This window comes from Ascaphus truei, chromosome 2 (assembly GCF_040206685.1).
Source record: "Ascaphus truei isolate aAscTru1 chromosome 2, aAscTru1.hap1, whole genome shotgun sequence".
In the NCBI taxonomy this organism is placed as follows: Eukaryota; Metazoa; Chordata; class Amphibia; order Anura; family Ascaphidae; genus Ascaphus; species Ascaphus truei.
Window position 1 is genome coordinate 68,880,485 of NC_134484.1, and position 27,231 is coordinate 68,907,715.

General features: G+C 40.8%; 1 protein-coding gene across 1 annotated transcript in view; it reads right to left on the minus strand.

Moving 5' to 3' along the window:
* SDC2 (syndecan 2) overlaps positions 1 to 27,231 on the minus strand; it is a 99,832-nt gene that overhangs the window by 6,367 nt on the left and 66,234 nt on the right. The window contains exons 2-3 of the mRNA XM_075582673.1: positions 5,040 to 5,151; positions 283 to 425 (exon numbers count right to left, since the gene is read on the minus strand). Of these exons, the coding sequence (XP_075438788.1) occupies positions 283 to 425; positions 5,040 to 5,151 (255 nt within the window). The remainder of the gene's footprint in view (positions 1 to 282; positions 426 to 5,039; positions 5,152 to 27,231) is intronic.

Here is a 27,231-nt window from a genome sequence, read left to right on the forward strand (position 1 = left end):
GGGGGAAGCGTGAGGCCTCTAAACTTCCCTTACCTGCTCTTTGCCGGCTCTTCAGCCATGGCAACGCGTGTGAAATAACGCTGTGGGGTCATTTGACGCCGGGTCCTAAGAGAGGGGGCGCGAGCGCTGGGGCTGCCAGGCAAGGGGGCGCAGGGCAGGAACTTTACGCACCCCTGCTTTAGGTGATAATAATTTGTTACTTCAAATTATTCGAAAACTCCACCAGAAAACTTAAACAGAACAGCTAAACTAAGAAAAAGAAAAATAAAACCACATACACACCTTCGTTTCAGCAGGTATCTTAGTTTGTATGTTCAGTGTAGTGGTCTCATTATTTGGACTATCACTAGTTGGGGGACTGTCTGGAAGTATTCGAAGAGTTGATAATTCTACATTGTTTTCCTTTGGATCAATTTCAAAGACTCCTGTTAAACAAAACAACATTACTTTGTAAGGTAATAAAACAATTTATTTTCACTTGCAATGTAACTGCAGTCACTGTTTTATATGTACTACGGTACACTGTAGTTTGTATTCACACAAGCTTTTCTTAAGAGACACATTCTAAGTTAAGTGGCACAGTTTGACATGTTTTAATGCAGATATTCAAAATCGCAATTATAGACGAGGATTTATTCTTCAAAGCCATGGTACCAACCATTTCACTGAGCATGACTGCACTACCGGGATTTGGGAAAAAGTTCAGCACTGGGTGTGCGTTACCTGGCTTCCTGACATTTTCAGTGACCATGCAATAGTGTACTGTGTAAGGAAAATTAAACCGCCCCAATCAAACCCTAAAGTTCTCCTCACTAGAACATTTAGAAACTTTAACCCACAACTTTAACCCCTTACCAACTGCCCTTGGTACAAAATCGACTTAATTCCTGACCCTGCACTCGACTATTTCCAGAGTTCTTAAAACTCGGACACCCATGCTCCACAACGCAGAATAAGCGTATGAGGGCCCTACCTTCATTGGATTACTACTGACCTTATAGCACTCTACCATTTCAGGGATGCCTTGTGGAAAAGCTACAAAGTAACGGTCACTGCCAAGGATCTTAATAACTACTGATGCCTGCGGAATATGTCTTCACAAGGAAAACAAGACATGCAAAAGCACAATATTATCCAGCTAACTTCTGGAAGGTTATCAACAATATATTCCAGCCTTTTAGCCAACAACAACCAAGTAATATCACTAAGGAGGATATTACTCTGACAAACCCCACTGACATTGCAAATGCATTCAATGATTACTTTGTGGAGTGTGCTACTAATTTATTAGCGAAACACAAACCAAACCATAAACATTAACCTCATTCTGAGAGTACCCTTATAGCTCCATCCTCTCCCAACAATGCTCACAATTTTCAATTTGTCCCAGTATCCGAAGAGGAGATAACACAAGCGCTCCTCAAATTACAACTAAGCAGCCAATGTGGACCTGACTTACTGCAATCGAAGTTCCTAAGACTTGGTGCCTTAGCCATTGCCAAACCAATTGCTTCCATAGTCAACTCTATTCTGTCTGCAGGCCATATCCCTAAGACCTGGAAAATTGCCAGAGTTGTCCCAATCCTCAAAGTGGGGACCAAAACACCAAGTCTCAAACTACAGGCCAATCTCTCTTCTCCCAATACTATTCAAAGTCATGGAAATATGTGTTAACTCTCAATTAAGCGATTACTATACCAAGACAAATTTCCTTAGCCAATTCCAATCTGGCTTTCGCCCCAAACACTCCACGGTAAATACCTTGCTAAATGTTTGCAATGAGATCCAGTGTGGAATGGAATTGGGACAACTAACTGGTGCAATATTCCTAGATTTTGCAAAGGCTTTTGATTCTGTTGATCATGTTATCTTGCTTAACCAACTCCAGTGCTCTGGAATAGGGAAGCATGCTTTAAACTGGCTTCATTCCTACCTATCAGGTAGATCCCAACATGTGTCTCTCAGGCTATAACTTCAACCCCTTGGATATCACCTGTGGTGTCCCGCAAGGCTCTGTTCTGGTGCCCCTACTCTTCTCAGTGTTCATCAATGATCTTCCTACAGCTTGTAAGGGAGCTTCAATACACATGTATGCAGATTACACAATGTTATATGCACACAGCCCTAGCATCTCCGACCTTGAACACATACTTTAATCTGACTTTTTAGGACTTGAAAATTGGATTTCCCAAAACAAACTATTTTTAAACACTGACAAGACTGTAACAATGGTATTTAGGACCAAGGGTAAATTTTTAAAGCTTCCAATGACTGTGCTCCAGATCAGAACCAACGCTAATACCACCCTAGCTCCTGTTACTAGTTTTAAATACTTGGGCTTATGGTTTGACTCCAATTTAACATTTGGGTTGCACATTGATACCCTGATATCCAAAACCTATGCCAAACTAGGTGTACGTTATAGGAACAAATCCTCCCTAAGTCTGCTGGTCAGAAAGCACAGCAGATGCTAATGTCAATTATCGACTATGGGGACATACAGTAGTATATGGCTCGGTACCCCAAACCCACCTTAGCAAACTTGATGCCCTCTACAATTCAATATGCGTTTTGTTCTCCAATGCAACTACAACACACATCACTGCAAAATGTTCAAAGAACTAGATTGGTCATCACTTGAGTCTAGGCATGGGCTAGGCAACCGGAGGCTCCTGAGCCGCATGCAGGTCTTTCTGCTCCTACTTGCGGCTCTCTGCAGGTTGCCGATCCCCAGCTGCTGCCTATTGTCCCCACCTTCCGACGTGAGCCGATATTACAGAGCCCGGCATGGGACAGTACAGAAGAGCGGCAAGCAAGCAGCTGGGGAGACTTTGGGCCCAATAGCAACAAGAGGCCAAACCAGTGCTGGCAAGCCCCTCCTGCAGCCACCGGCAGGACAGTGAGGGAGAAAGGCCCAGTGTGTGTATGTGTGTATGTGTATATATACATACACACACTTACACACATTTGGGGGGGGGTGTATTTGGGGGTTGTCGTGTAGGTTTTTTTTGGGGGGGGGGGTAGTGTATGTATCTATGTATTGCTTATTTGTAAATAACACTGTTTTGCACAGAAAAACAAACAATGAAAAAAAACGAAATAAAGGGACTTATTGCGAGATGCATTTTATTCCCCCACATATTTTGTCGTATGTTAATGCTTATACAGTATATACCCATTAGTGTGTGTACAGTATATGTACAGTATGTGTTTGTGGGGGTGTAATATTCATGCATGTGTTGTGACTTTGGAGAAAGACATTTTTTATAAAATGGTTCTTCCTTGAGATGTTGCAGACCCCTGGTCAAGGCGCAAAGTTAATCTTGCCTTCAAATACTTTCTGGGCAAGCTACCCATCTATCTGAACAAGCTCCTCACCCCTACCACATGCAGCACTTATCATCTGAGATCTGACTCCAAAAGACTGTTCATGGTCCCAAGGCCCAACAAAGTATCCGACTGCTCCTCCTCTTACTGTGCACCCCAAAACTGGAGCAACCTACCGGAGACTCACAGCCGCCACCAGTCTAAGTTCTTTCAAAACTAAAGCCGTCACATTTAAATCGGCTCTGTAACTGTTACATACGCTTATAACATATATTATCTTTAACTGTGCATGCAATGTCTTGTATATAATGTATAAACCTGCTCACTTATGTAACTGTATTTGTAACCATGTTTTATTTGTCATCAGAACTCTATGCCCAGGACATACTTGAAAAGGAGAGGTAACTCTCAATGTATTACTACCTGGTAAAATATTTAATAAATAAAAATATTAACCTCATTGTTCTGCAATCAAGTAGAGTTCCCTTCCCAGAATCCCTTCTGTTAGACATTGGAGGATGGTCCCATTCATTCCCAGACCAAAAGCAAATGACAAAACAATACAACGATTGCATAGTAACCGTCCCACTCTTGTATTAAACTAGCTAAGGTAATAGTAAATATTGTTTAATTGTTCTATAGTTTCTCAAGATTTCTATGGCAACAGTGCATTGAGTTTACAGTTGTGCTCCTTGCTGTTAATCTTGACAATATGTTCCAATTTGTAAACCTTGTTATTCAGTTAAGACATCACACAGCAATTTGAGCGCTTCTCACAATGAGATTGCAGCTGCAAGATCAGGATTTCTACATCTCTTCCAGTTGAACACATCAAAAGCAATTCTTTAATAATAAATAATATGAGCACCACAAGCTGTCTTTTCTTTTTTTACATTATAGTGTATACTTTTTTTTAAGCTATCTCTAGTGAATAACACGTCGTCATAAATTTTTGCTGTTGAGGTAAACCGAGGTGAAATGCGGAAAGAGTATTTTGTCGCTGGAAGGGTTACAGTTGCTTAGTAAATATTCCACGAAGAAATGATGAGTAACATAGGAATTCAGCAATGCATGGAATTGGAGCAGGAGGAAAACAACCAGGAGATCAAGAAGGGAAAAGTTGCTTACTACTTGTTAATGCTACAGTTCTTTCAGACACGCAACGGTAAAACCCATGTGGTAGACATGAGTATTGTTAAATAAGAATAACTATTTCAAACAGCGCATTCTACCAATGGGACTCAAAGCGTTTCTTAATTACAGAATAGTGCGCGGTCAGCAGCACATAGGAATTTAACACAGTCCCAGCCCAGATGAGCTTACAATCTATGTTTTTGGTGCCTGAGGCACAGGGAGATAAAGTGACTTTGTCACAAGGAGCCGACACCTGGAATTGAACCAGATTTACTTGATTCATGCTCACTGAGCCACTCCTTTCTATGTTAACATAACAGTGACAGTTAACGTTCAATACAGCTTCATGCAACAGGACTGAAGGATGAAGACGACCAAAATGCATTGGCTTGGAAGATTAAAAACTAGCATTTTGCACAAATCCCAAGGTCAGAGTTAGGTAGACAACATACTTTTAGTGTGTTAGGGTTGTGAACATAAAAGAAACAATAAAAGGGAGTGTGAAATTAAAACTATATCATAAGCAATTTAATCATATACAAAAGTTTATGTTCACAATAAGTGCTTCTAAGATTTACCAGAGCCCGATCCAGAAGAGTAATCATCATCATCAATTGGATACACTCCTGATGCTTCTTCAACCGAGGTGTTATCAATATACAGGTCTTTGTCAGATGTGGTATCCTCTTGCTGTAAAATAAAGGTTAGGAGATGTGGGTTATTGCCCAACCTTATCTTTAAATTTGCATTTGAATAATACATTTTATTTAAAAAAAAATGTTCATTCCGATACGTAGAATTACATTTCGGTCCATATTTACAAAGCAGTGTTCTGCCATTATACAGTTTACAGCACTGGAAGTCAATGTGCTGAAAGGTCGCTTGTATTTTCTTTACATTTGACTTTATTTTAAGCCAACAGAAGGGTAAAAGGAGATATTACCCTTCAACTCCAAAGCAGTTGCAACTACTCAATGGATGATTGTTCATTACAGTCTCAAAACATCCACTAAAAGGAATTGTCAAGCCTTTTGCTGTAGGAATTTGCTAATTATTGAAATCTCCAAGTCATTGGCTGGCAACAGGTGGTCACCCAGTGTAGAGGGAATGGGGACTTTCGCCGACGCAGCCGTTCAGTCAGCTGTTTAATGCGCCAATACTGTCACACTCCTCTCCTGTGCCAATCATTAGTTCCCAGTGTGTGGAAAGGAGCAGGACAGAATTCATCAGCGTGCAAACATGACGCAGCTAAGCAGAGGGGATCTGGGAGAAGCTTCTTCTACCCATAGCTGCAATGACCATGCTCCTTGAACACGGCAAGAGAAAGAAAAACCTACACCCCAATGTCAGTCTCCCCTTCCATGTCTCTCTGCCCTCGCCCCAGCCCTTATGTTAGCCACTCTACCTCCTCACATCCTAAATATATGTTTATATGTGGCCCTTTTGAGTGCTCAATTGCACTTTATGTAGATCATATAGCATGCCCACAACTGCTGTAAGTGGACCACTATATTTTCTGCTCCTGAATGTAAACAAGTTGTCAGGTATACAGATGCAGTTTTAAATGTACATAAACCTTATAATGCTTAAGTGCATGCCATAAAGCCCAGCTGCAAATACAAAGATACAACTCAGACATAAGCAGTATTGACAAACACGATCCTTGTATAGAATATAGATTTTGCCAAGTTCACTCACAATACTCATTAGTATTACTAGTTATACAGGGACAAAAAGGCTTTTTTGATAATAGACATGTTAAAATATACCTTTTCAAGGTTAATACAAATATTTAATCCAAGACGAAAAACTAAGACACCAGTTAAGCCCAGAGGACATACAACAAGTTTCAACTACAGTATGTGGATATGCACAAATAAGTTTGAGAACTAGAAATGTACAATGCTTGTATTCATCTTGGTGCTTTTTCCAAAAGTGATTATTATCTTGCTAGTGGCACAGTCAAATAAATCATTTCAGAAGAGTCTTTTTTTCAGAATACCAAAAATAGTTATGTGTACAAAATAAGTACTGTACAACACTAATTAAAACCAACACTCCATAGCGCGCGCGCGCGCGCGTACACACACACACACACACACACACACACACACACACACACACACACACACACACACACACACACACACACATCTTCTTTGAACAAATTAGAAGATACAGGATTTGCACATTTTCTATTCAAGTGCCAACTGCTTAATAAATGACCCCAGACTATCTTCGATGCATTGAGATGCCTATTACTTGCTTTTGAAACCTGGGAATTCAGCAGCCAGCAATAGAATATCTAGTAATAAATCAAAAGTGCCAGGTTAATATATTTAATTAAGAGGCCCAGGTTCCAAATAACAGAAATACCTGCAGAGATTTCACTTTCACCTATGGATAGCGGGGTGTCATGAATGAAACGGGGGTTCACAAAAACTGGATATTACTAGAATGATGGCATAGTTAGGTTAACAATGCTGAACATGGCACTATGGTGCTCACAATTTGTTAGATCCTACGGACTACATATTATCCTAGGAGTTGCCAAACACGAAGCACCTAGGGCTGCAAAAAGTAGTTTGCATTTTTATTTGCTTACAGTCTTTTCTAATCTTTTTTTTTTCCATCTCACATCCTCATACAGGTATTTGCAGTCATGTTTTGCTGCATTACAGGCATACCCCGCATTTACATACGCAATGAGACTGGAGCATGTATGTAAAGCGAAAATGTACTTAAAGTGAAGCACTACCTTTTTTCCACTTATCGATGCATGTACTGTACTGCAATCGTCATATACGTGCATAACTAATGTAAATAACGCATTTGTAACAGGCTCTATAGTATCCCCACTTGCGCACAGCTTTGGTACAGGAAGGGAGCAAGTATTGCTGTTCAGGACGTGCTGACAGGCGCATGCATGAGCTGCCGTTCGCCTTTTGAGCGATATGTCCTTACTCGCGAGTGTACTTAAAGCGAGTGTCCTTAAACCGGGGTATGCCTGTATTTTGTTACTTGTCATCCACTTGTCAATCTTATTTGTATCCATAAAGTTAGAAACCCTTTACCCCACTTGAAATGACTTAGGGGAGTGAAGAGACATTCCTCAAGTATTTTAGGTGCATCTCAGTTTATTCACAGGTTTGTCCCTACGTATTGTATGCAGGAATGCTTGAGGAGATATAGAAGTCGCTTATACTTTCCTCTCCTCCAAAACCCTTATATCAGGGTCTGGATGGGAGTAACACCACTTTTAGATATGACAACAGATGTCACATTAAATCACAATACTCTTAACAAGCCTTTCTGGATAAGCATCGTTAGGGGGGGAAATGTTTCTTTTGCATATAATTATGCAATGCCCGTTCCGAAAACATGACAATGTTTCGCTAATCCGCTTTCAGGATGCACGTTAAAGCAAATCAACTTAACGGAGCTCTGGGGTCAGTGGCGGACTTAAAAATCTGCAACCCATAGACACTTACCAGGCCGACCTTCTCCTGCAGTGCTGCCCTCCTCCTTCAGCGTTATGGCATTAAATGACGCTGTGGCGTAACATGGCATCTCGTTGACCTGGCAACGTGAAATCACAGCAGCAAAGGACGTTGCAATGCTGGAGGAGGGCGGAACTGCAGAAGGGAATCAGTGGGAAGGAGTGCAGAGCCTCTGCATATTGGGGGCAGTGGAGGGGAGAAAAAGGACATCTCATGGTTAATACTTCATATTTTTCGGTGATATGTCATATGTTGGCAAATTTCAGATACTTGTGGTTGGTGAAATAATTCTGTAGGCAACAAAAAAAGAGAGCTACAGAATTCATGTGTTAGCAATAGGCAAGCTTAATTGTTTTCTTTTATTGAAGAATCAGAATAGTACAGGATGTATGAGATTTTCATCTCACTGTATCATGTTTTTCCCCTTTCATGCGTCAAAAGTTCTTGCAGGTTTTAGGAATTATCAATCTCCCTGCCTATTTAAATCGGTGTCAAATTTCTTAACACATTTCTGAAATAGAACGTAACTGCAAAGCAGAATAAGGTGCAGTACATCAAAGAAAACGTTTCTTTCCATTGTTCCATATATTCATACAACTCTCCATAAAACTTTCAATATAGCAGCACACATTGTACTTAAAATATATGCCACAGACAATTAAAAAATGGAATATTCACCACCTACTGTCCACGCCTGTAAATGTATTCAATCTAGCATAGTCTAGGCACAGCTTGTTCTAAGCCCTTTAGAAGGGGCACACATGGTGCCAGTATACTTGACCCGGTACGTGATATCCTAATGTATAAAGCACGTCTAAAATTGACTTTCCCATCACATACGTTACGAGTTATTGGACGAGACAAGAATCTACGATTAGATGAAAATGTTGGTTTGAAATTCGGTGGCCTACATTTCAGTGTTATTGTGTGCTACTGTATTAATCATAATGCAACAATCTGTGGTTATCACGTGAATGTGCATACATCAGATCGGATGGATAGCGCTCAACACTCTATATGCCTATTATATCCTCGTTAGAGGAGCTAGTGTAATCCAGGCTCTGTACAGTAAATCTCACTATCTTCAAAGTCTGCCTGTAAAGATCATTTATTGCTGCAATACCATTTACTAAACAGCATCAACCCCTTGATATTTTATATTCAACTTCCAACCGTTTCCCTTTATTTCTCAAGTTTAATATTTAAAATGGCAATCCCATCTGAGAAACGTCATTTTTATTTAGCTTGTGTATAAAGGATTGGGGCCTTACTGTGGGATCAAATTCGTGGTGCAGAGGTATTTCTATAGTGTTGTACCAATATTACAAAAAAAAATTAAAAAAAACTACCAACATGGTGCCGGCCTACAATAATGGCAGCAGGGTCACATACAGAAAGCCGCGAGGAGCCATTTTGCAGCTTCCAGTTGTCCCAGGGCTTCACAGTTCATCACTCCAGAACCACTGATTATCTCCAGCATTTTACATTTAAGTTAATTATGTGGTTATGATTCTAATGTTGCATTTCTGAGAGCAGATATAAATATCACTTTGAAGAGGGGGGTCAAAAAATATTTGCACAATCAACTTAAGTCCGTTCTAAATACTTTTTCAAAGTATATTTTTTGTTTGATACAGGATTGAAACCCTCCGTTCCAGAGATGGGCACCAAAACGTGATCCAATAGGTAGGGTAACCTGACGTCCCCTTTTTTTAAATGTCTGTCTCGGTGTCCTGACATTCTTAAAAATGTTCCGTTTTTTGTTATTTGTCCTGGTTTTGAAAGTCAGCAGGTGTAAGGGGGACAGCAGAGAGCAGAGGATGCTGGCAGGGAGGAGAGTGGAGGCCGCGTCTGGCTGCAGCTGCAGAGGGTGGGGGCGGGGTTAGCTGCAGAGAAGCCCCAGCCATAAGACCCGGAAGTCAGTTAGATCTTCCAGTGTCTACTGCCAGGGCGCAAGATGGCTTCCCCGCCCCACAGTGACATGTAGAGTCCAGAATGGGGGGGGAGAGCGACAGACACACAGAATGGGGAGGGAGACACACACACGCACACAATGGGGAGTGAGAGACACACAGAATGGGAAGAGGGAGAAAGAATGGAGGGATGGGGGGAGAAAGCGTGCCTGTGTGTGTAGGGGGTCAGAGAGTGGCAGAGACAGAAAGGGGAGGGGCGCATGTGTCCCAGTTTTTAGTTTTGTAAATCTTGTCACCCTACCAATAGGAAGTTTCAACGTCAAGTTTATGAATTCCTATTGGATGACAATTTAAATCCCCTCACGAAACACAGGGGGGGAACTGGGGATCTCCAGAGCTAAAGATTTTCTCCGTTTCATTTTTTTTGCCCACATATTTTATTCAAGTTGCTTCATTGGTTTTTTTTTTTTAATGTGTCAAAAGGTTGCATTATTAATAATAAAAAAAATTAAAGGAAACTTTTTCTGAAAGACCAATTCGTGAAAATTACAAATGTGCAAAATTGGCGGCGAATTTGAATTTCAGTGAAAAGTTTGCCCATCACTCTATAAGATGCATGAAATTAGCTTTATAAAAAAAAAAAAGTCTATTTTTCTAATTCACTGCATGGCCATTATACAAGGAAAATAAAGTTTTATGTTGCTTTAACACCTTTGCTGCCAGAAAGGCCCGCAACACAGAACAGGATATCTGTATTTAAGTTGGCCAACCAAAGTATGACATGCATTTGCTCTGTGCATGTCTTAAATGTGTATTGCTCTGGCTGGGCATAAATTGCATCTTTACATAACAGCGTGAGCTCACAACGAGCATGACTGATTACTTATGGCATAACTTGAACACCACGTAAAGCCATTATGATTAATACCCAACTTCTTTAATTACAAGGTAGAACGGTTTCCTACGGACATTATTTTTCAAAACACATTTTGCAATTGATAAAGCACGTAATAAAAGTCCAATACAAGAGAAAAACATGTTAATTTGCTTGCTGGTCAAGGACTAAAAAACGAACAAGATTTTAAAATGAAGGACAAAAGTCTTTATTCAAACCATATACCACGTGTAACATGTCAAAACGATATGATTTCCATGCAGTCTCATCCCAAAAGCCTGGAAATAAAACATTTTCTATTGTAGCCCTCTTTCCCCAATGTCTAGGGTGACTACATGTGGTGCGCTTTACCTGTAGGAGGGGGCCTGATCCTCTGCTGCAGGGAGCCTGGGGTGTACCTGGTTCGTCCGGTGACAGCACCTCCACCTGTGAAGGATCCTAGCACTGCTGGATATCCTTTGCACAGGACCCAATACAATACACACACACACACACACACACAATCAGGTTTAGTGAACGCAGCTAAGAACAACATACATATTACACACTCATATGTACAAAGTAGGCCTCAAATGGCCGTAACCCTACAGTGTCCCACAACCACCTTGTCCACCCACTGGTAGGGTTTCCGCCAAAGTACTGAGGTTCCTTGGGCACCCAACCACCCTCGTATCCACAGGAGCAATCCCACAATTCCCGAACCGAATCTTCACCTGTCGATCACAGGAGAACGGATCGATCGGCAACTTCGCTAATTACTTATTGTAATCATTGTGGATTGTATTCATGCACATACTAAAAGTGTGGGGGGAAGGGGACGACACTGCTGGGACTACCGCATTAAAATGGCAAGCTTTGCTTTTAATAAAGAATCTAAAATCACCTTTTTTACTCCGAGAAACCTTTAATCAGCAACAGGAATGAATCCCAGGACAAAGATACAGCGCTCTATACAGGGTGCAGATTCCTAATCTAGTGTAGCTACAATAGTCACAATACAGAAAAACAAACTTGGCTGCACTCACAAGACTGCAGGAAAAAAAAAATTCTTGCAAGAAGAAAAGCAATCCAACCCTTCCCACGGAAGTGGGCCGAAACATTGTCCTGTGCAGGCACCCCCCAATAAAGCTGTAAATATAATTTATACATGTCCGGTACACAAGTAAGTTCCGAGAGTAAAAAAAAGTGTGACAAAACCCCTCCATTGCTCAATTGCTGTACGGAGGAGGGCTTGTCACTTTTTTACTCGTAACTTACTTGTGTACCCGATTTTAAGTCATGATAAGCTTCACAATGCAAGGCCAGTAACCATCCTCACCCGAGACCCCAAAAAATCAAAACCTCTGTCTGAGTAGGTTTACTGGCCTTCCCCATTTAACCCAGGATTCACTATAAATGCCGCCTGAAACGACAGGCATAAGCTTACAATCGATCCATGTTAAAGTGGATAAGAAGCAAAAAAAGGACACGCCATTTCCTAGAATCCTTTGCTGCAGTGGAAGCACAGTATGGCTGTGTGATTGTGGACCTGGTCTCGGACCTATGAATATGCTCAAAAAAGTGTTCTTTATTGTTCGACATGTCAATATTTGTCTTTTTTAGTTTGTTTCTACCTCATCCGAAAACGTAATACATAAAATAGATCAATCAGAATTCCACCCTTAATATTAAATGACGTATAAACAACATCTTTTATAATACGGTAGATTAGACACACTTTCTGCATTCTGTTGCTAGGTGCCAGTTACTGTGAATAGCCTTCACATTTGTGTTTGCGCACTACATAAACAGCAATGATCATCATTTCTTTGGTAGTAGAGACAGTGGTTTTAGGAGGTAGGCCTCCATACTTTTTATTTGCAAAGCTATTGCACATCTTAAATATCAACAAATGTTAAAAATGAAAGAGGTGTTAATTAAGGGGAGAGGGAACAAAGCAAGTCAAATAAGCACATGCAGGCTATTCTTTTTCAACCGTATTGGTAAAGTATGGCAAGCAATAATGCAACAGTATATAAAGCATTCTGCGTGCCATGTGTAGCTGCTTTTCAAAAGACTAACTAAACTAAAACACACTTTATATTATATTTTCCTTTGTACACTACAGGCTGCCGGCAAATGATTAAAAGCTGCCTGGGTAACGTCTTAGGTATGCATGTCAATAACTCCTCACCTCATAGCCTTTACTATGCATCACCGCCCTGTCCTCTACTGATTACTACAATCCCTTGCAGTGGTCACATTTTAGGGCAACCCCATGGAAACGTATTTGAAACAGCTCAAGCCCGCACCGAAGAATTGATGTTTTTAATACAGAATGTTCCTTTTAATTTTTAGGTTTTTTTTTTTACAAAAGCAGCTGTAATCAATCGTGCTGGGTTCTCTATAAGAGTCTTCTGCTCTCAAAGCCATGTATTGATTCATTTCCACTTTGTGGGCTTCAGGAAAATAATCTCGGTGCAAGAGGCTGGAATCAATTTGCCAGATTTTGTTAAAACAGGTGAGGAATTTGAACTGCACAGCACTTCCAAACTACTCGCACAAAAGACACCATGTCTCGTTCATACTGTCCCGAAAATTAATGTTTCCAAATTAAAGACAATTACATTACGATGCGAAAATGGCCTTTCATTTGGAAACGTGAAGAATGAACCCAAGTGGTTTCAAAATCTCATGCAATTACATCTGCATAAAAATACAATCTGGTGTGAAACAACTTCATTTCTTTATTCTGTCGCTGCCGGAGAGGACTGGAACAAGGAACACAATTAAGATTCTCTCTTTTTCACATCTTAAACAAACCAAGTCAGTTACAGCTGCTTTTGTTTTTGTTTTTTGCTTTGAAGATGCCTTTGCTGCTTTCTTTCCTTAGTATGAATATTGTTAATCTGCCATGTGATAGAATATAGGCTCACACCCGTGCATAGAGTAGTTTAAGTGCCTTCCCTAATGTCACATGCAGTTTGTAGGTCTTGAACCATAGTCTCCTACACGGAATTTTTCTGCATTAAAATCGAAGCTTCTATACATCGTCTCTCTAACGGCTTCATCTCTTGCACATTATCCAGCCTATATAAATACCACATGCAGTTCCAGAGTGTGTGTTATTTATTTTCAGTCGTTTGGTAATTTCCAGTATATACAAATTAGCTATTACAATAATTTGACAAATCTTTTGTTAATTGCTGAAACATTATTTAACATAATAGGACAGACAACTTGTTTTGAATCTTCCAAATCCAAAAGTGACATTTATTTAATATTAATTTGCTAAGAATATTGGATATAAACTACTTAAGGATTTTTTTTTTTTTTACTTGAATCAAATCAGGAAGATAAAGATATATTATACATAACAGACTATCCTCAACACCAGGACCTCACTCCCTCAAAAACATTGTGATCCGTAAAAAATACAAATATTTATAAGGACCAGAAGATTTACCTGCAGACTCCTAGAAGTACCCACTGGCTTTTCTTCTCTTTCTAACCACCAGTTACTTTAGGGAGCGAAAGCTTCATTAATTTTTCTTAATTAGTACACTTGTAGTGTTCTCCTTCACTGCAGAGTAAGCAGGACAAATAAATATATAATCTATCTATATCTCTATTTTTTCTTTTCTTATGCAGTGTTAATGTACACAGAGCTGTACAGCGCACAATCTAATTTTGGAGCCAGAGGCACAAGCATAAATTGACTGGCCCAAGGTTACAAAGTGCTGGCATGGGGATTCTAGGTTCATCCTATTCCAAGGCAGTGACATTACCACTGAGCAGCTTCTTTTATTGGATAACTAAGAAATAATAATTAATCTATACTCTTGTGTATGTGCTTTCAAAAGCAGTTGGATCCTTTTTCCTTAGGTACCCAACCTGAGCTTTAAAGACAACATGGGTGTCTTCAAGTGTGACCACAGTCAAGCCCAAGTCTTAGGATCAATTGAAAGCGATTGTTTAAACTCGAGATTCATCATGTTGGTGCAATTAAATTACATCACGTATAGAATCTAGTTCTCAAGGACCAATCAAAGTGCAAAAACTACAACTCTGCAGGAAATAAAATTAGCCTTGCAGAACAAAAAGGCCTCTGAGGAGTTTGTGAATAGCCTAGGGTGCTTGGTCATTAAATCAGATCTGGTAAAATATTCTAAGAATGATTTAGTCCAAACAGGCACTTGAGTGAACGTAAACAAAATAGAATGTACCGTATCTACTGTATGCAATATCACCATCTCTGGCCCCATACAAGCCTCTCCCAGTACAGGATAAAACTGACAACTCCAAAGGCACATATATTGTATTGTATGTCTTTATTTATATAGTGCCATTAATGTACATAGCGCTTCAAGGTAGTAATACATGTGGTAATCAAATAAATAACAGAGCATGGGAATAAGTGCTTTAGACATAAAAGTAATATTAAGGAAGAGGAGTCCCTGCCCCGAGGAGCTTACAGTCTAAATGAGAAACAGCGGGAAACCGTTATTGCCACAAAACACCCCCCCCCCCAAAAAACCCATTGGTCATGGCGTTCGGCAACAGTAAATGAAAAAAAAAAAAAAACGTATCTATATATAAAAACCCAACATCATACAGAACATGCAAAAGAAAAGCACAGGATAGAGAACTCCCCTTTACTAAAATGAAAATCAAGGATTATATACAGGATTAGAACATCATGGTAGTTAACAAATTAACCATCATATATTTCAAGTACCAAAATGTCAAAAATTGATATATGTGGTTTAAAAATCCTACTGGGTAGTAGAAGTATCAGGTAACAAAACTATCTATCACAGAGAGGCCTGAAAATGGCTAGATGTCGCCATTAGGGCAGAGCTAGGGAGCACCAAATTTTTAAGTTGATAACTAAATGTAAATGGTTGTCAAGATCTGCTAGGGGTAAAGTCTTTAACCCAATTAAAATGGTATGCCCTGATTACTTTAGATATATCAACAGTACGTCTAATTCACAAAACGATACCAGAAAGAATAGGTGAATGGTAAAGAGATTAATCACGCATGTACACTCTTGTAAACAAGCATTTTTCATTTACAGTGTATCAATGCAGCATATGTTCATTAATGTGAACTTTTCAATTAAAAAAAAACAAACAAAGGAAATCTGCGACAACCTTAAAGGATCTAGACAGTATGCAGAAGTGATATTCCACATATAGAGTGCATTGCTTCTAGCGTCCAGAGAGACATACAAGACCACTGGGAACCGATATGGGGTTTGCCTATACCGCAAAAGGCAGACCTATTGTCATTGTATGAGGTAATTGCTTATTGTCGCAAGCTAGGCTGAACCTTAGGAGGTGGGTTTATGGGGTCAGAGAGCATATGTGATGATCAGCATGTCTGGGTCGATCCCATCATTGAAGAGGATTTGAAGCATACCTCCACCATCCAGAGTAACAGGTTTATCGTTGGGGGCCCGGATAAAAATCACCACATTGGGTATGGTATACCCCCTATTTAGAGCGGCAGTAAGGAACAAGATGCAATAAGATTAACTCTATAGGCCAAGATCCTTGGTTTAATTTTGTAATCCACTGCGCTCAAGGAAACAATTGAAGAAAATATTTCCATTAAGTGTCTGGGGAAGCAGGATCCACATTGCAAATCCATTTAGCCTATACATTTAGTAAAGCTTACAAATGTCTCCTCCACGGTTTGGGAGTTAAACTTGGGTGATAATTATATCGGAGTGAGGACAGCTGATAAATTTGTTCCAAAATTATTTTGTCATTTGTTTAGTGCTGGGCCTAATCTTAAAAAGGAGACACACACACACACACACACACACACACACACACACACACACACACACACACTTCTCCCTTTTGCCTCCAAGTTACTTGAGCGACTTGTATACAACCGCCTAACTCACTCACTCTCCTCCAATTCCCTGCTTGATCTTTACAATCTGGTTTCAGTCTTCTACACTCCAGCGAGACAGCACTAACAAAAGTGACCAATGACCTACTCACAGTTATATCCAAGGGTCATTTCTCCATACTAATTCTCTTGGATCTCTCTGCTTCGACACTGATGATCACCGCCTTCCCCTAAATATTCTCCACTCCATTGGCCTACATGAGACAGTCTTCTCCTTGCTCAGGTCCTACCTATCCAACAGCTCCTTCAGCATTTCCTTCTCTGGCATCTCCTCTTCACACCTCTTTCTGTTGGAGTCCCACAAGGCTCTGTTTGTGGTCCTCTTCTCTTGTGGAACCAATACAATCTTTTGGCTTTCAGTATATTTATGCTGATGACACCCAAATCCTCTACTCCCATGACCTTTCCCCTATCTCTAACTGTCTCTCTGCAATCTACTCCAGGATGTCTCACCACTAATTGAAGCTAAACATGTTTTAAACAGAATGAATATTCTTTCCCCCTTCCACTGCCACCGCTACACCAACACTCTCCTTTAATGTCAATAAAAGCACAATCTCTCAACACCTCAAGCCCACTGTCGAAGGGTCATTCTTTGACTGATCTCTCCTTCATTCCTCACATTCAAAGACAAAATACACCCATGTCTCACTCATGAAGTAACTAAAACTTGAATCCACTCACTCATGTTCCACTTCAAATAACTTCAACCTTCTCTTAATTGACATTCCCCTGGTCTGCCTCCCAAATCAAATCGTTCCAAAATGCTACTGCTATACTGATCTACCTCACTCACGCTCCACTACACATATCCCTATACTGGCTTCCTATAGCATCTAGAATGAAATGTAAAACCTTAGTAATGACTTACAACGGTCTCAATAACAGTGACACCTCTTGCATCCCAGCCCCCATCCACAAATACGTACCTACATGCCTCCTACATTCTGCCCACCTATCCTCCAACCTTATTACCTCCTCTCACTCCCGCCTGCAAGACTTCTCCTGTGCTGCCTCCTCTCTGGAATTCCATACCACATACCATGCGATTCTCCCCAACCATTAACATGTGTAAAAACTCCTTGAAAACTCACCTTTTTAAGGAAGCCTACTTGTCATACTTCTAACATCCAACTCTCCTCCCACCCCATTGGGACCAGCTGTATCAATTCCTCCCCCAGCAAAAAAAAAAACCCTTAATCGCCTCACCTGTCACTGGGCCATATTCTAACCTGAGCTACACCTTATCCTACAATAAGCAGCCACCTTAGCTTCTTGTTTCAACATTGCCCCTAATTCCCTCTAGAGTGTAAGCTCTCACTAGCAGGGCCCTCTGTTTCTCCTCACCTCTATGCAACCGTTCAGGTTTTTGTAATATACATAACTCTGTATGTACCTCATTGTTCTGCACTGCAGAATATGTTGGTGCTTCACAAACAATAATCTGTGTGCATTCATTTGTTCATTCATTGAATGTACTATCTTAAAGCAGCAATACTACTTCCTACTCCCCCCCCCCACCTTTCTTATATATAGCATGTGACTTCAGTCAGTTCTCTGTACTGTACATTCTTATCCAAGCTCGCAATCGTTTGATGCTCCTGCTATACCGCTGTAAAAATTCTTTTTGCGTGCCTAATGAAATGGTCGCCTTTCAGTTTCAAATCAATCCTTCAGAGTAATATAAGGATACATTGTAGCTGCTGAGTTACAAACGTAACAGTATCTATTGTTATAGTTTGCAGCTCCAACTGCTGGGAACATTGGCAACAAATTATCACAAACAGAAAAGTTGCAAATATCTTGCACTGCTTTGGGTGTGGGCTAAAACTGGCTATAGAAATCAAAGGCTGCTCAGTACATTAAAACTAATTCGGAATGGCATTGAGTGGAATAATAAAAAAAAAAATTTTAAACCATAACTTATTTAATACTACAGAACTGCCTTTTTCCCCCCTTTTTTCTAAAGCATAAGATTTTACAGGTCTTGCTGCTTTAATAGGTATACTTCTCCCGGAGCGACCATGTTTGAATGAGGGGCTCTGTATTGTGTCACTTCTGCAGTTGGTTCAACTTGGCCAACACAGGGGGCTTCAAATGGCAGTCCCTAGTAATTGAACAGGCCTGAGTGAACTGTATTCGGAAAGGGGATCCATTTGCACAATATTTTTAAGATTTCTATTTATTTTTAAGACAAAACAGTTTATATAATTCTGCAATCTGTGTAGGACCAGAAGTATGCATCGTTCAGTGGCGATATATGCTCTCTTAAAGCATCAGGCCAAGCTGCCATTTCCCTCCCTCCCTCCCTTTAATATGTGCATCAATAAAATCCACACATTGATAAGTAATTAGCTAAGTTGCCATTGGATCTGTTCTCCTGTGATCGATCGGCAAAGATTCGGCTCGGGTTCATTAATTGACTGCAGGGGAGTATTCTGCAGTCAGCGGAATGCATATGCATATTAATATGACAAAGTTCTGTGGGGACGATCATGTGACCAGGCAGTCACTAGATACAATTGGTGCACTGCCAGAGAGGGTAGGGCTCAAAAAGGGGTGTGCCAGAGCTAGTTTCAGAAGAGTACGGGGATGTGACTTTGTAAATGGTTGCTAAAGAAACATAAAATGCTTGTTACATTTTAATACATTAAAAATGCCATTCAGAGTTGTTTAAAAAAAATGCTACAAGTATTCTCTCATAGTACAGAACTGCAGCTTTAACAGTTTAGTAAAGACAGAGTGTGTGGATAAAACAAGGAAGAATTTATTTGAAGCGTCTTTAGCGACACGTTCCCGCAATGGGCGTGTAGCATGTGCAAGTGCTTCCTTCATGCAGTTTCTGACTCAAACCATATCGCCTGCTTAATAATGTATCGACCATTGTTTCCAATTCATTTTAGATCCTGGTAATTCAAGATCAAAAATGAATTGGAAACAATGGTAGATAAATTCACTTACAAGCACCACTACTAACATTTGTAAGTAGAGAAGTCCTCTTACAATGCAGAAAATAAAATGCAGCACAACAGCAGAAATAAATCTCTTCCACAACAAATGTATTTAAATATCAGAAAAAAAATGAGATGTCCATTAATTTGATTTGACACCCCACTAGAGGTTTTACTTTGCTTCTAGAAATCACATAATTGCAGTGTTGTGCCCTTGATTCCTCGGAAGTTAAATGCCTTCATGAAATGCATAAGCTTTTTACCAATAGTGTACTGTGCCAAACACATCCATACTAACAAAGTAATGGGATAAGGCTTTTTAAAAGCAAGCATGTCTGCAAACCTCCTGGAGCGGTGTAAAACATTCAGGATATTTGCAGGACTGTTAACATGGGGAGCTCTTTTATCCTTCTACAGTGTTAAAAGCAACTTTCCACTAGCAGAAAAAGCTCTTCGTTAAGCTTTGTCCATATCGACATATACTGTATGTGCTTTATTAAAAAAGACTAATAGGTACCTTGTAAATGAAAACAAAAGAAAACAATCAGCTGCCACTTTCAGATATTCTACTGATGTAGACCAGGCCACGGCTAACTCTCTAAAGGAATTAAATATGTCAAATATTTCCAAAGCTTTTCCACCCTTTTACATTGTACTGTAGTTAAACAATGGCATGTTGTCTAAATTATATAAAGATTAAAAAGGCTTCGAGTACTATGGGTGTATGTATTTGGAGACATTTTAGGTCAATTTTGCTTTGAAGTGTTTCATGTGTACTTGTGTTCGACGCTCCCCCGCTGCCTGACAAAGTAAAACGATCAAGTCCTTTAATTGTGAGAACTACTTAAAGTGGTCAAGTAGATATCCCTGCCCCTTTCATTCATTCTCCTAGCTGCTTAGTCATTTTTGGAAAAAGAAAACCAAAAGTCCAGAATTGAACAAGACACTGCAATAAACAGGCATTGGGGTGGGGGTTGGGGGATGGTGGGGAGAAGTGGTTGAAAAAGGCACCACATCTAAGGCTGCGTCCCCACTGGTGCTGTGTGCTCGGCGCTTGCCGCTTTTACTTCCTGTACGCTTTATGTTGCACGGGCACGCACGCTCTCCCAAGCTTAGCGCTCGAGACAAAAAACAAAAAAAGTGACTTTGAAGCGCGCTCACCTCCTCCCCTGCTTGCAAAATAGGCAGGACACCCGGCGCTCATGCTTATAGAGTTGGGGATGTCACCGCTCTCAAGCATGAGTGCGGTCAGCACCAGCGTGGACGCAGCCTAATGCCCAATTGGTCTCCTACTAAATTAAAGTTTAGAGAGTTTGGGTGTATTGTATGGGCCATACTGGGCTATTTTCACGTTTAAATAGACTACAAGTGTAGTTTCCTTGTACATTAGATTAGTTAGGACATTTTTAGGCTATCAGATTTTACAGGATTTGTGGATCGTGCTCCAGTTTACATTTCAGTCAACATTACAGTGCCCGCCCCTTTACATTCTGTAGGTTGCCAGTGAGAAAGGAAGCCAAGTGCCTTGGTGTGATTAGATTGTGATAACGCAGCAATCCCCACAGACTGCACCAGGCTGTGGGTGACATCTGTTTTCGAAACTTGCTCGATGGAGCGGTAATCCTGATTGAAACAGGAGTCCCCATAAGATGCAGAACTCTGGTGTCACTCTGGTGCAGACGACACACAGCGTTGTATAGGTTAATATTTCAGCTGTTTATACCTCCTGAGTGAAGAATCAGATTAGAAAAATAAAAAATAAATCCCCTGCTTTGGCAAGAAAATATTCTTTTAATGTAAATGTATGTAGCACCTCTCGGTATGCGATCTGTTGTCTTTGCCGTTTTAAATCCGGTATAGGTGTTCAGATTCTATGTACACATAAATTCAGCTATAACAATAATTATAGTTACTCCTGCATGCTACAGTGGTAAATTTTAATAAGATCTCCGTACCTGAACCAACAATCTATAATTCGGTGGACATCCAAAAACCAACTACCAGTCTAATTTCTTACAGTATATTGTTCATTCCATTGTTTCGTGTTCTGTGAAGCAGCAGTAAATGGTACACAGTTAACACGAAGTTTCATTGATTTCTAATGGCTGCCCATGTCTTTCTGTTCTGTAACACTCCTGGAACATCTGCATTTACTTGCCGAAGATTGTACGAAACATCCAATATAGAACAAGGAGTGGGTTTTACCGGATAAATAAATGCAGAATGTAAGCACTGGCTGCTGCCCTTATGTGCACTGAAAAATGCAACGATAAGGGTCAGATAACAAGCCACAAATTAGAACCATATAGCAATTGAACATTTATTGTGATCTAAATCTCCCAATCATGGACCAATTTCAAGGAGGATATGAAAACAGTTGAACCCCATAATTATACATATACATCCTTTGTATTCTTGTACACTACAATTATATTTGAGATTGTTGAACAGCTGCTTCTAATTTGAAGGTCTCAGATTTGGCTCCCGTGGACACTTGTTCAAACCATGTAATTGGCACAATGAAGGCGACGTTATGGAATCACAAGAGGAGAGGGTGATGCGGCGAGGATATGACGGGTCAGGAATGAAATGCAATTGCTGTTTAGAGATTTGAAACCATTTAATTTAGCAAAAACACACAATTCCCTCTAGATAAGGAAAACAGAAAAATGTTTCAGTTGCGTTTGTCTTGCGCAAGTGGTAAGCACTGGTTGAAGTGCCATTGAAAGATCTTGTGGTTCTGTGCTTGATTGCAGGAGAGAAAATCCTTTTAGTACAATAGGTCAAAACTCTTTATACTCTATACTTGAAAGGTTTATGGTATAAAGACAGAAATGCACAGAGCCTTTCTAAATAGATATCGTATTCTTTAAAAGAGAACAGTTAGTTGTTTAGGTTTGTACCAATGGCAGGGCCCCCCCACTTAAAACCCTACTGCCGGTGTCGGCCTTCAGCCCACTCTTCTCCACCTTGCACAACATCGTGGGACACCGGCAGCCTCGGATCATAAACTTAGCCTGCTCCCCTTCACAAAAACATTGCCTCTTCCCATTGCAATCCTCCCTCCACTCAACTTGGAATTCCCAAAACTGGGTGTGTGGCCATGTTATGGAGTCTTTCTGGACTTAATACATATTTCTGTTTGTCACGGGAGACCAGGTAATTTCCACCTTCTTACTGGGATTATACATTGAGCAAGCGTATCGCACAACAGATGCTAATGCCAATTATCGACTATGGAGACATAGTATATGGCTCGGCACCACAAACCCACATTAGCAATCTTGACACACTCTACAATTCAATATGCCATTTTGTTCTCCAATGTAACTACAACACACATCACTGCGAAATGCTCAAAGAACTAGATTGGTCATCACTTGAGTGTAGGCACAAAGTTAACCTTTCCTGTCTTGCCTTCAAATACTTTCTGGACAAGCTACCCATCTATCTGAACAAGCTCCTCATCCCTACTACATGCAGCACTTATCATCTGAGATCTGACTCCAAAAGACTGTTCATGGTCCCAAGGCTCAACAAAGTATCCAGCCTCTCCTTCTCTTACTGTGCACCCCAAAACTGGAACAACCTACCGGGGACTCTCACATCCACCACCAGTTTAGTTCTTTCAAAACCAAAGCTGTCTCACATTTTAATCTGGTCTGTAACTGTTACATATGCCTATAATATATATTATATTTAACTGTGTATGCAATGTCTTGTATATAATGTATACCCCGTTGACTTATGTAACCATGTTTTATTTGTCATTTTAACTCCTATCCCAGGACATACTTGAAAACGAAAGGTAACTCTCAATGTATTTCTTCCTGGTTAAATATTTTATAAATAAGGTAATTAAATAAATTGTAGTTTATTCGCATAAATTCACTTACACACAATGATACACAAAATACAGACAAAAGGACACTTACTTTGGGATTGGGGTTGAAAACTAGACTTTCCTAGGTGCAGGTAACTCTTTGGGCAAGTTTTAAATGAAATTTAATAAAGTATCATTTTACTATACTTCTGAGTCTTGGGGAACAGGTGACAGAACAGGAAACATGTTGTACTTTTATCTCTATCTGCCTTATTCCCCACACACTTTCTCTTAGACTCAGTCTGAACTCAGAGTCCCCACTCAACCTTATATACGGTTAGGGTACCCACAAACTCTAGACTAGTTGTTGGTCACCGGGGCACTAGCTGGGGTTCCCCCTCCCCCCCCACCCTTAAATTAGGGATTCCCTCAGCTACAGAAAGAGGTTTTGTCCCTGTGCCCCATTCTCCTTTCCAGGCTGTGCTGAAGCAGGGTACCCTAGTGGCGAGTCACGCTTGCGTTTTCAAGGGGAGATATAGCCGGGACAATGTGCCTACATGTATCAGGGAATCAAGCATGATTCCCGGGTACATTTATGGGAGAACTGACAACTCCGGACCCCAACCTCCTAGGCACATTGTCAACAGTTCCTCCGCAACCCCCCCCCCCCCCTTGAAACTCATACAGTAGAAATCTCTGCTCGCTGACATGCCCGGAAAGGGAAAAAGACACAAAAAATACTTTTATTGCATACATGGCATGGCACAATGTTACTGGGCCCAAGAGCTAACTATCTTGGACCCTTATACACGGATCATGTGTAACAAAACGGGCTTAACCTTTATTTGAGAGCCTGGTTACCCCCTCCCGTCACACTATTTATCATTGGGCTAGCACAGAAAAAAAAAATGCAAACTGTCTGAAATGGTTAAAACCCCAATTATCTTTCAGTACCAGCTAATGTATCCTGTGGACAGAAGCGATCTTGTTATTGAAGATGCCTGTAAAAGGTCATCCTTTTACCACAGGATGGTTTGTGTGCTTGGGCAGTGAAATAGGAATTACACAGAAACCTTTAGAAGTGCAAAGTGGAGAAGGTCTTACATTTACTTTGTGGGTAATTGGCGTCCGCATGAAAATAAACGAATCCAAAAAGAATTGTAATCAACACCATAATTAGTAAAGGGAGATGTACATTTATATTTTTAAAGTCTACTTGGAATTAGTTCCTTTAAAATATTGTTACATTTGGAAACAAGTGACAAGTATTTAAAAAAAACAAAAAAAACATGAAACGGTTGTTAAATTAGATTTCACCAGGGGGTCCATGTTAAAATAGATAAGGCTAAGGCCCCGCTCCCAGAGTCAGCGCACCCGCACTGCAGACAGGCGGTGCGCTGAGATACACAGACCGCGATATGCGGTCTGTAGGGAGCGGGAGCCGGAGCGGGAGGTGGGCGGGAGTGAGAGGCTTGACAGGGAGGGGGGGCGTGGCTTGAGCGGAGGGACCCGCTACTCTTCCCCCCCCCCCCTCCCTCCACGGACTCGGGCTGGAGCTGGAGCTGCTGAGGGTAACTTTAAACACACACACGCAGGCACTCACACACACACACACAGGCAGGCAGGCACTCATACACACACACGCGCGCACACACACGCAGGCACTCACACACACACACACACACACACACAGACAGAGGCAGGCACTCACGCACTCGGGCACACACATACACACACAGACACACACAGACAGGCACGCACGCACTCAGACACACACAGAGACATGCACTCACCTGCTTTCACTCCACACTCCTCCCCGCTCCCCGAAGCCTCTCCTCCTCCCGAAGCCTCCCCTCCCCATTGGCTCACAGCCACACCACGTGACGCGTCAACGCTAGGAAACACCATTCTCTTGTGTCTCCTAGCGGCTGACGCGCCACAGCGTGTAGTCAGCTGTGCCGCCATGGGGGACTGGGACCGGCTCGCGAGGATTCCCCTGCTGGTGGGGAACTCGCGACATGGCCGCCCGCGCCAACGAGCGCAGCGGGACCGAGGCCTAAGAAGTAACAAGTGACTCAGCGAGTGCTCATTTGCATGTCATTACCCAGAATTCTTGGCTGCAGTGGAAGCATTGTTTGCCAAGTGATAATTGGTGAAGCGTGGGTTCCAGACCTGTCTAAGACATGCAAATGCACCACAAGTCATACATTTATTTTCTGTAGATTTAACCAGAAATAATTACTTTTTGAGCTTGCATCCGTAACAAATGTACTTGTATGTTTGCAAGTATGTGTGATGAACAAAACATCAAAGCTTTCGAGAACGTCATGCACAGTAAACATTTATCACAGCACCAGATTATTTTCTACATGGACCATTTTATAACAAAAGCTCCACATTTTTGTTATAATTATAAAGAAAGTTTTTGTGAATCAATTCTGGATTTACTCAGTCTACTCACACTTTGGGGCAAAACAAATTTTCCAGGACAAAACTAATAAACATTAAAATAAATAATCAAGAATAACGAACATTGTTTTTGTTTGTTTACATATACATGGAGTTTTAATTGTGTGTGTGTGGTCTCTGTGGACTCTAGGGGCCAGACTGCATAATAAATCACCACACTCGTTTTTCCTGTGTGATTTGGAAAAAAATACATGACATGGAGACTTCCCCCCCACCCACTGTGGTTGTGCGAGATTATATTCCTGGAAGAGTTGGATGACCTTATCTTGTTTGCTTTTGCTTAGTCGAACATGTGATTTGAAGAAAATCTGTGAAGCCCAAGTTATTCTGTTGCAATTGTAAGAGCACAAATGCAAAATTATGGTTTGTCGTTTATGTAATTTTAACATATCCGGCGTTTGACAGCTTTATCCGATGATCTAACAGCAACGGTAATGGATGCCCATACTTTTTGGTGTGTGGTATGGTCCATACACTTTCCCACAGGAATCTATTTGCGCTTTGCGTTGTGGCAATGTCTCGGTCTAACATATGGTGAGGTGACATCCCAAGTAAGAATATGGTTCCATTTTCTTACTGTTCGATATCTGCTTTTATCCTTCAGTTCAATAAACATGTGTTTTATGTTTGAGTATTAGTACTCCAGTGCTTCTATCTTGGGTATACTGAGGAAGGAGTAAAAGGCACCGACTGAAAACAATGACAGTATGAATCAGGGGCGTCTGGTTCAAATCCCGGTGTCCGCTCCTTGGCGACAGCACCAAAAACAGATTGTAAACTCATCTGGTCAGGGATGGTGTCTGTGAACATTCCTATGTGCTGTGTACCACGCACTATACTGTAATTGTATAAAGTCCCATTGGGAGAAGAACGCTATATGAAATATTTTTATTATTATTATTACTTCTCCTTAGTTCCAAACAGAGATTAAACCTAATTAAAAGGAAATACTTTCATTTATACAGAATCTCCTCTTTTCGCTTCTTCTAGTATTACGAGTTGAAAATTGGATACAAACAGGGCTAAGATCACATTTATTCTACCTTGACATTTTTTTTTAATGCAACAATATAGCTCAGAGTTCTAGTAGCCGTACTGCACGAGGGGAAATGCAGGTTTCCTCATTGGTGAAATGATAGTGAATGCAGCTTTCCAATAGGTTTCTTCTGCCACAGAACGCAAAGAAGAAAACAACGTTTTCAGAAACCGTGTGCACTATATTTTCATCTATGCAGAACAGTTTAACGCGTAGAAAGACGAGAGCTAATTATTTCTTGCCGCTTTTATTTCCCCTGCTTTTCTGGATTGCGATTTA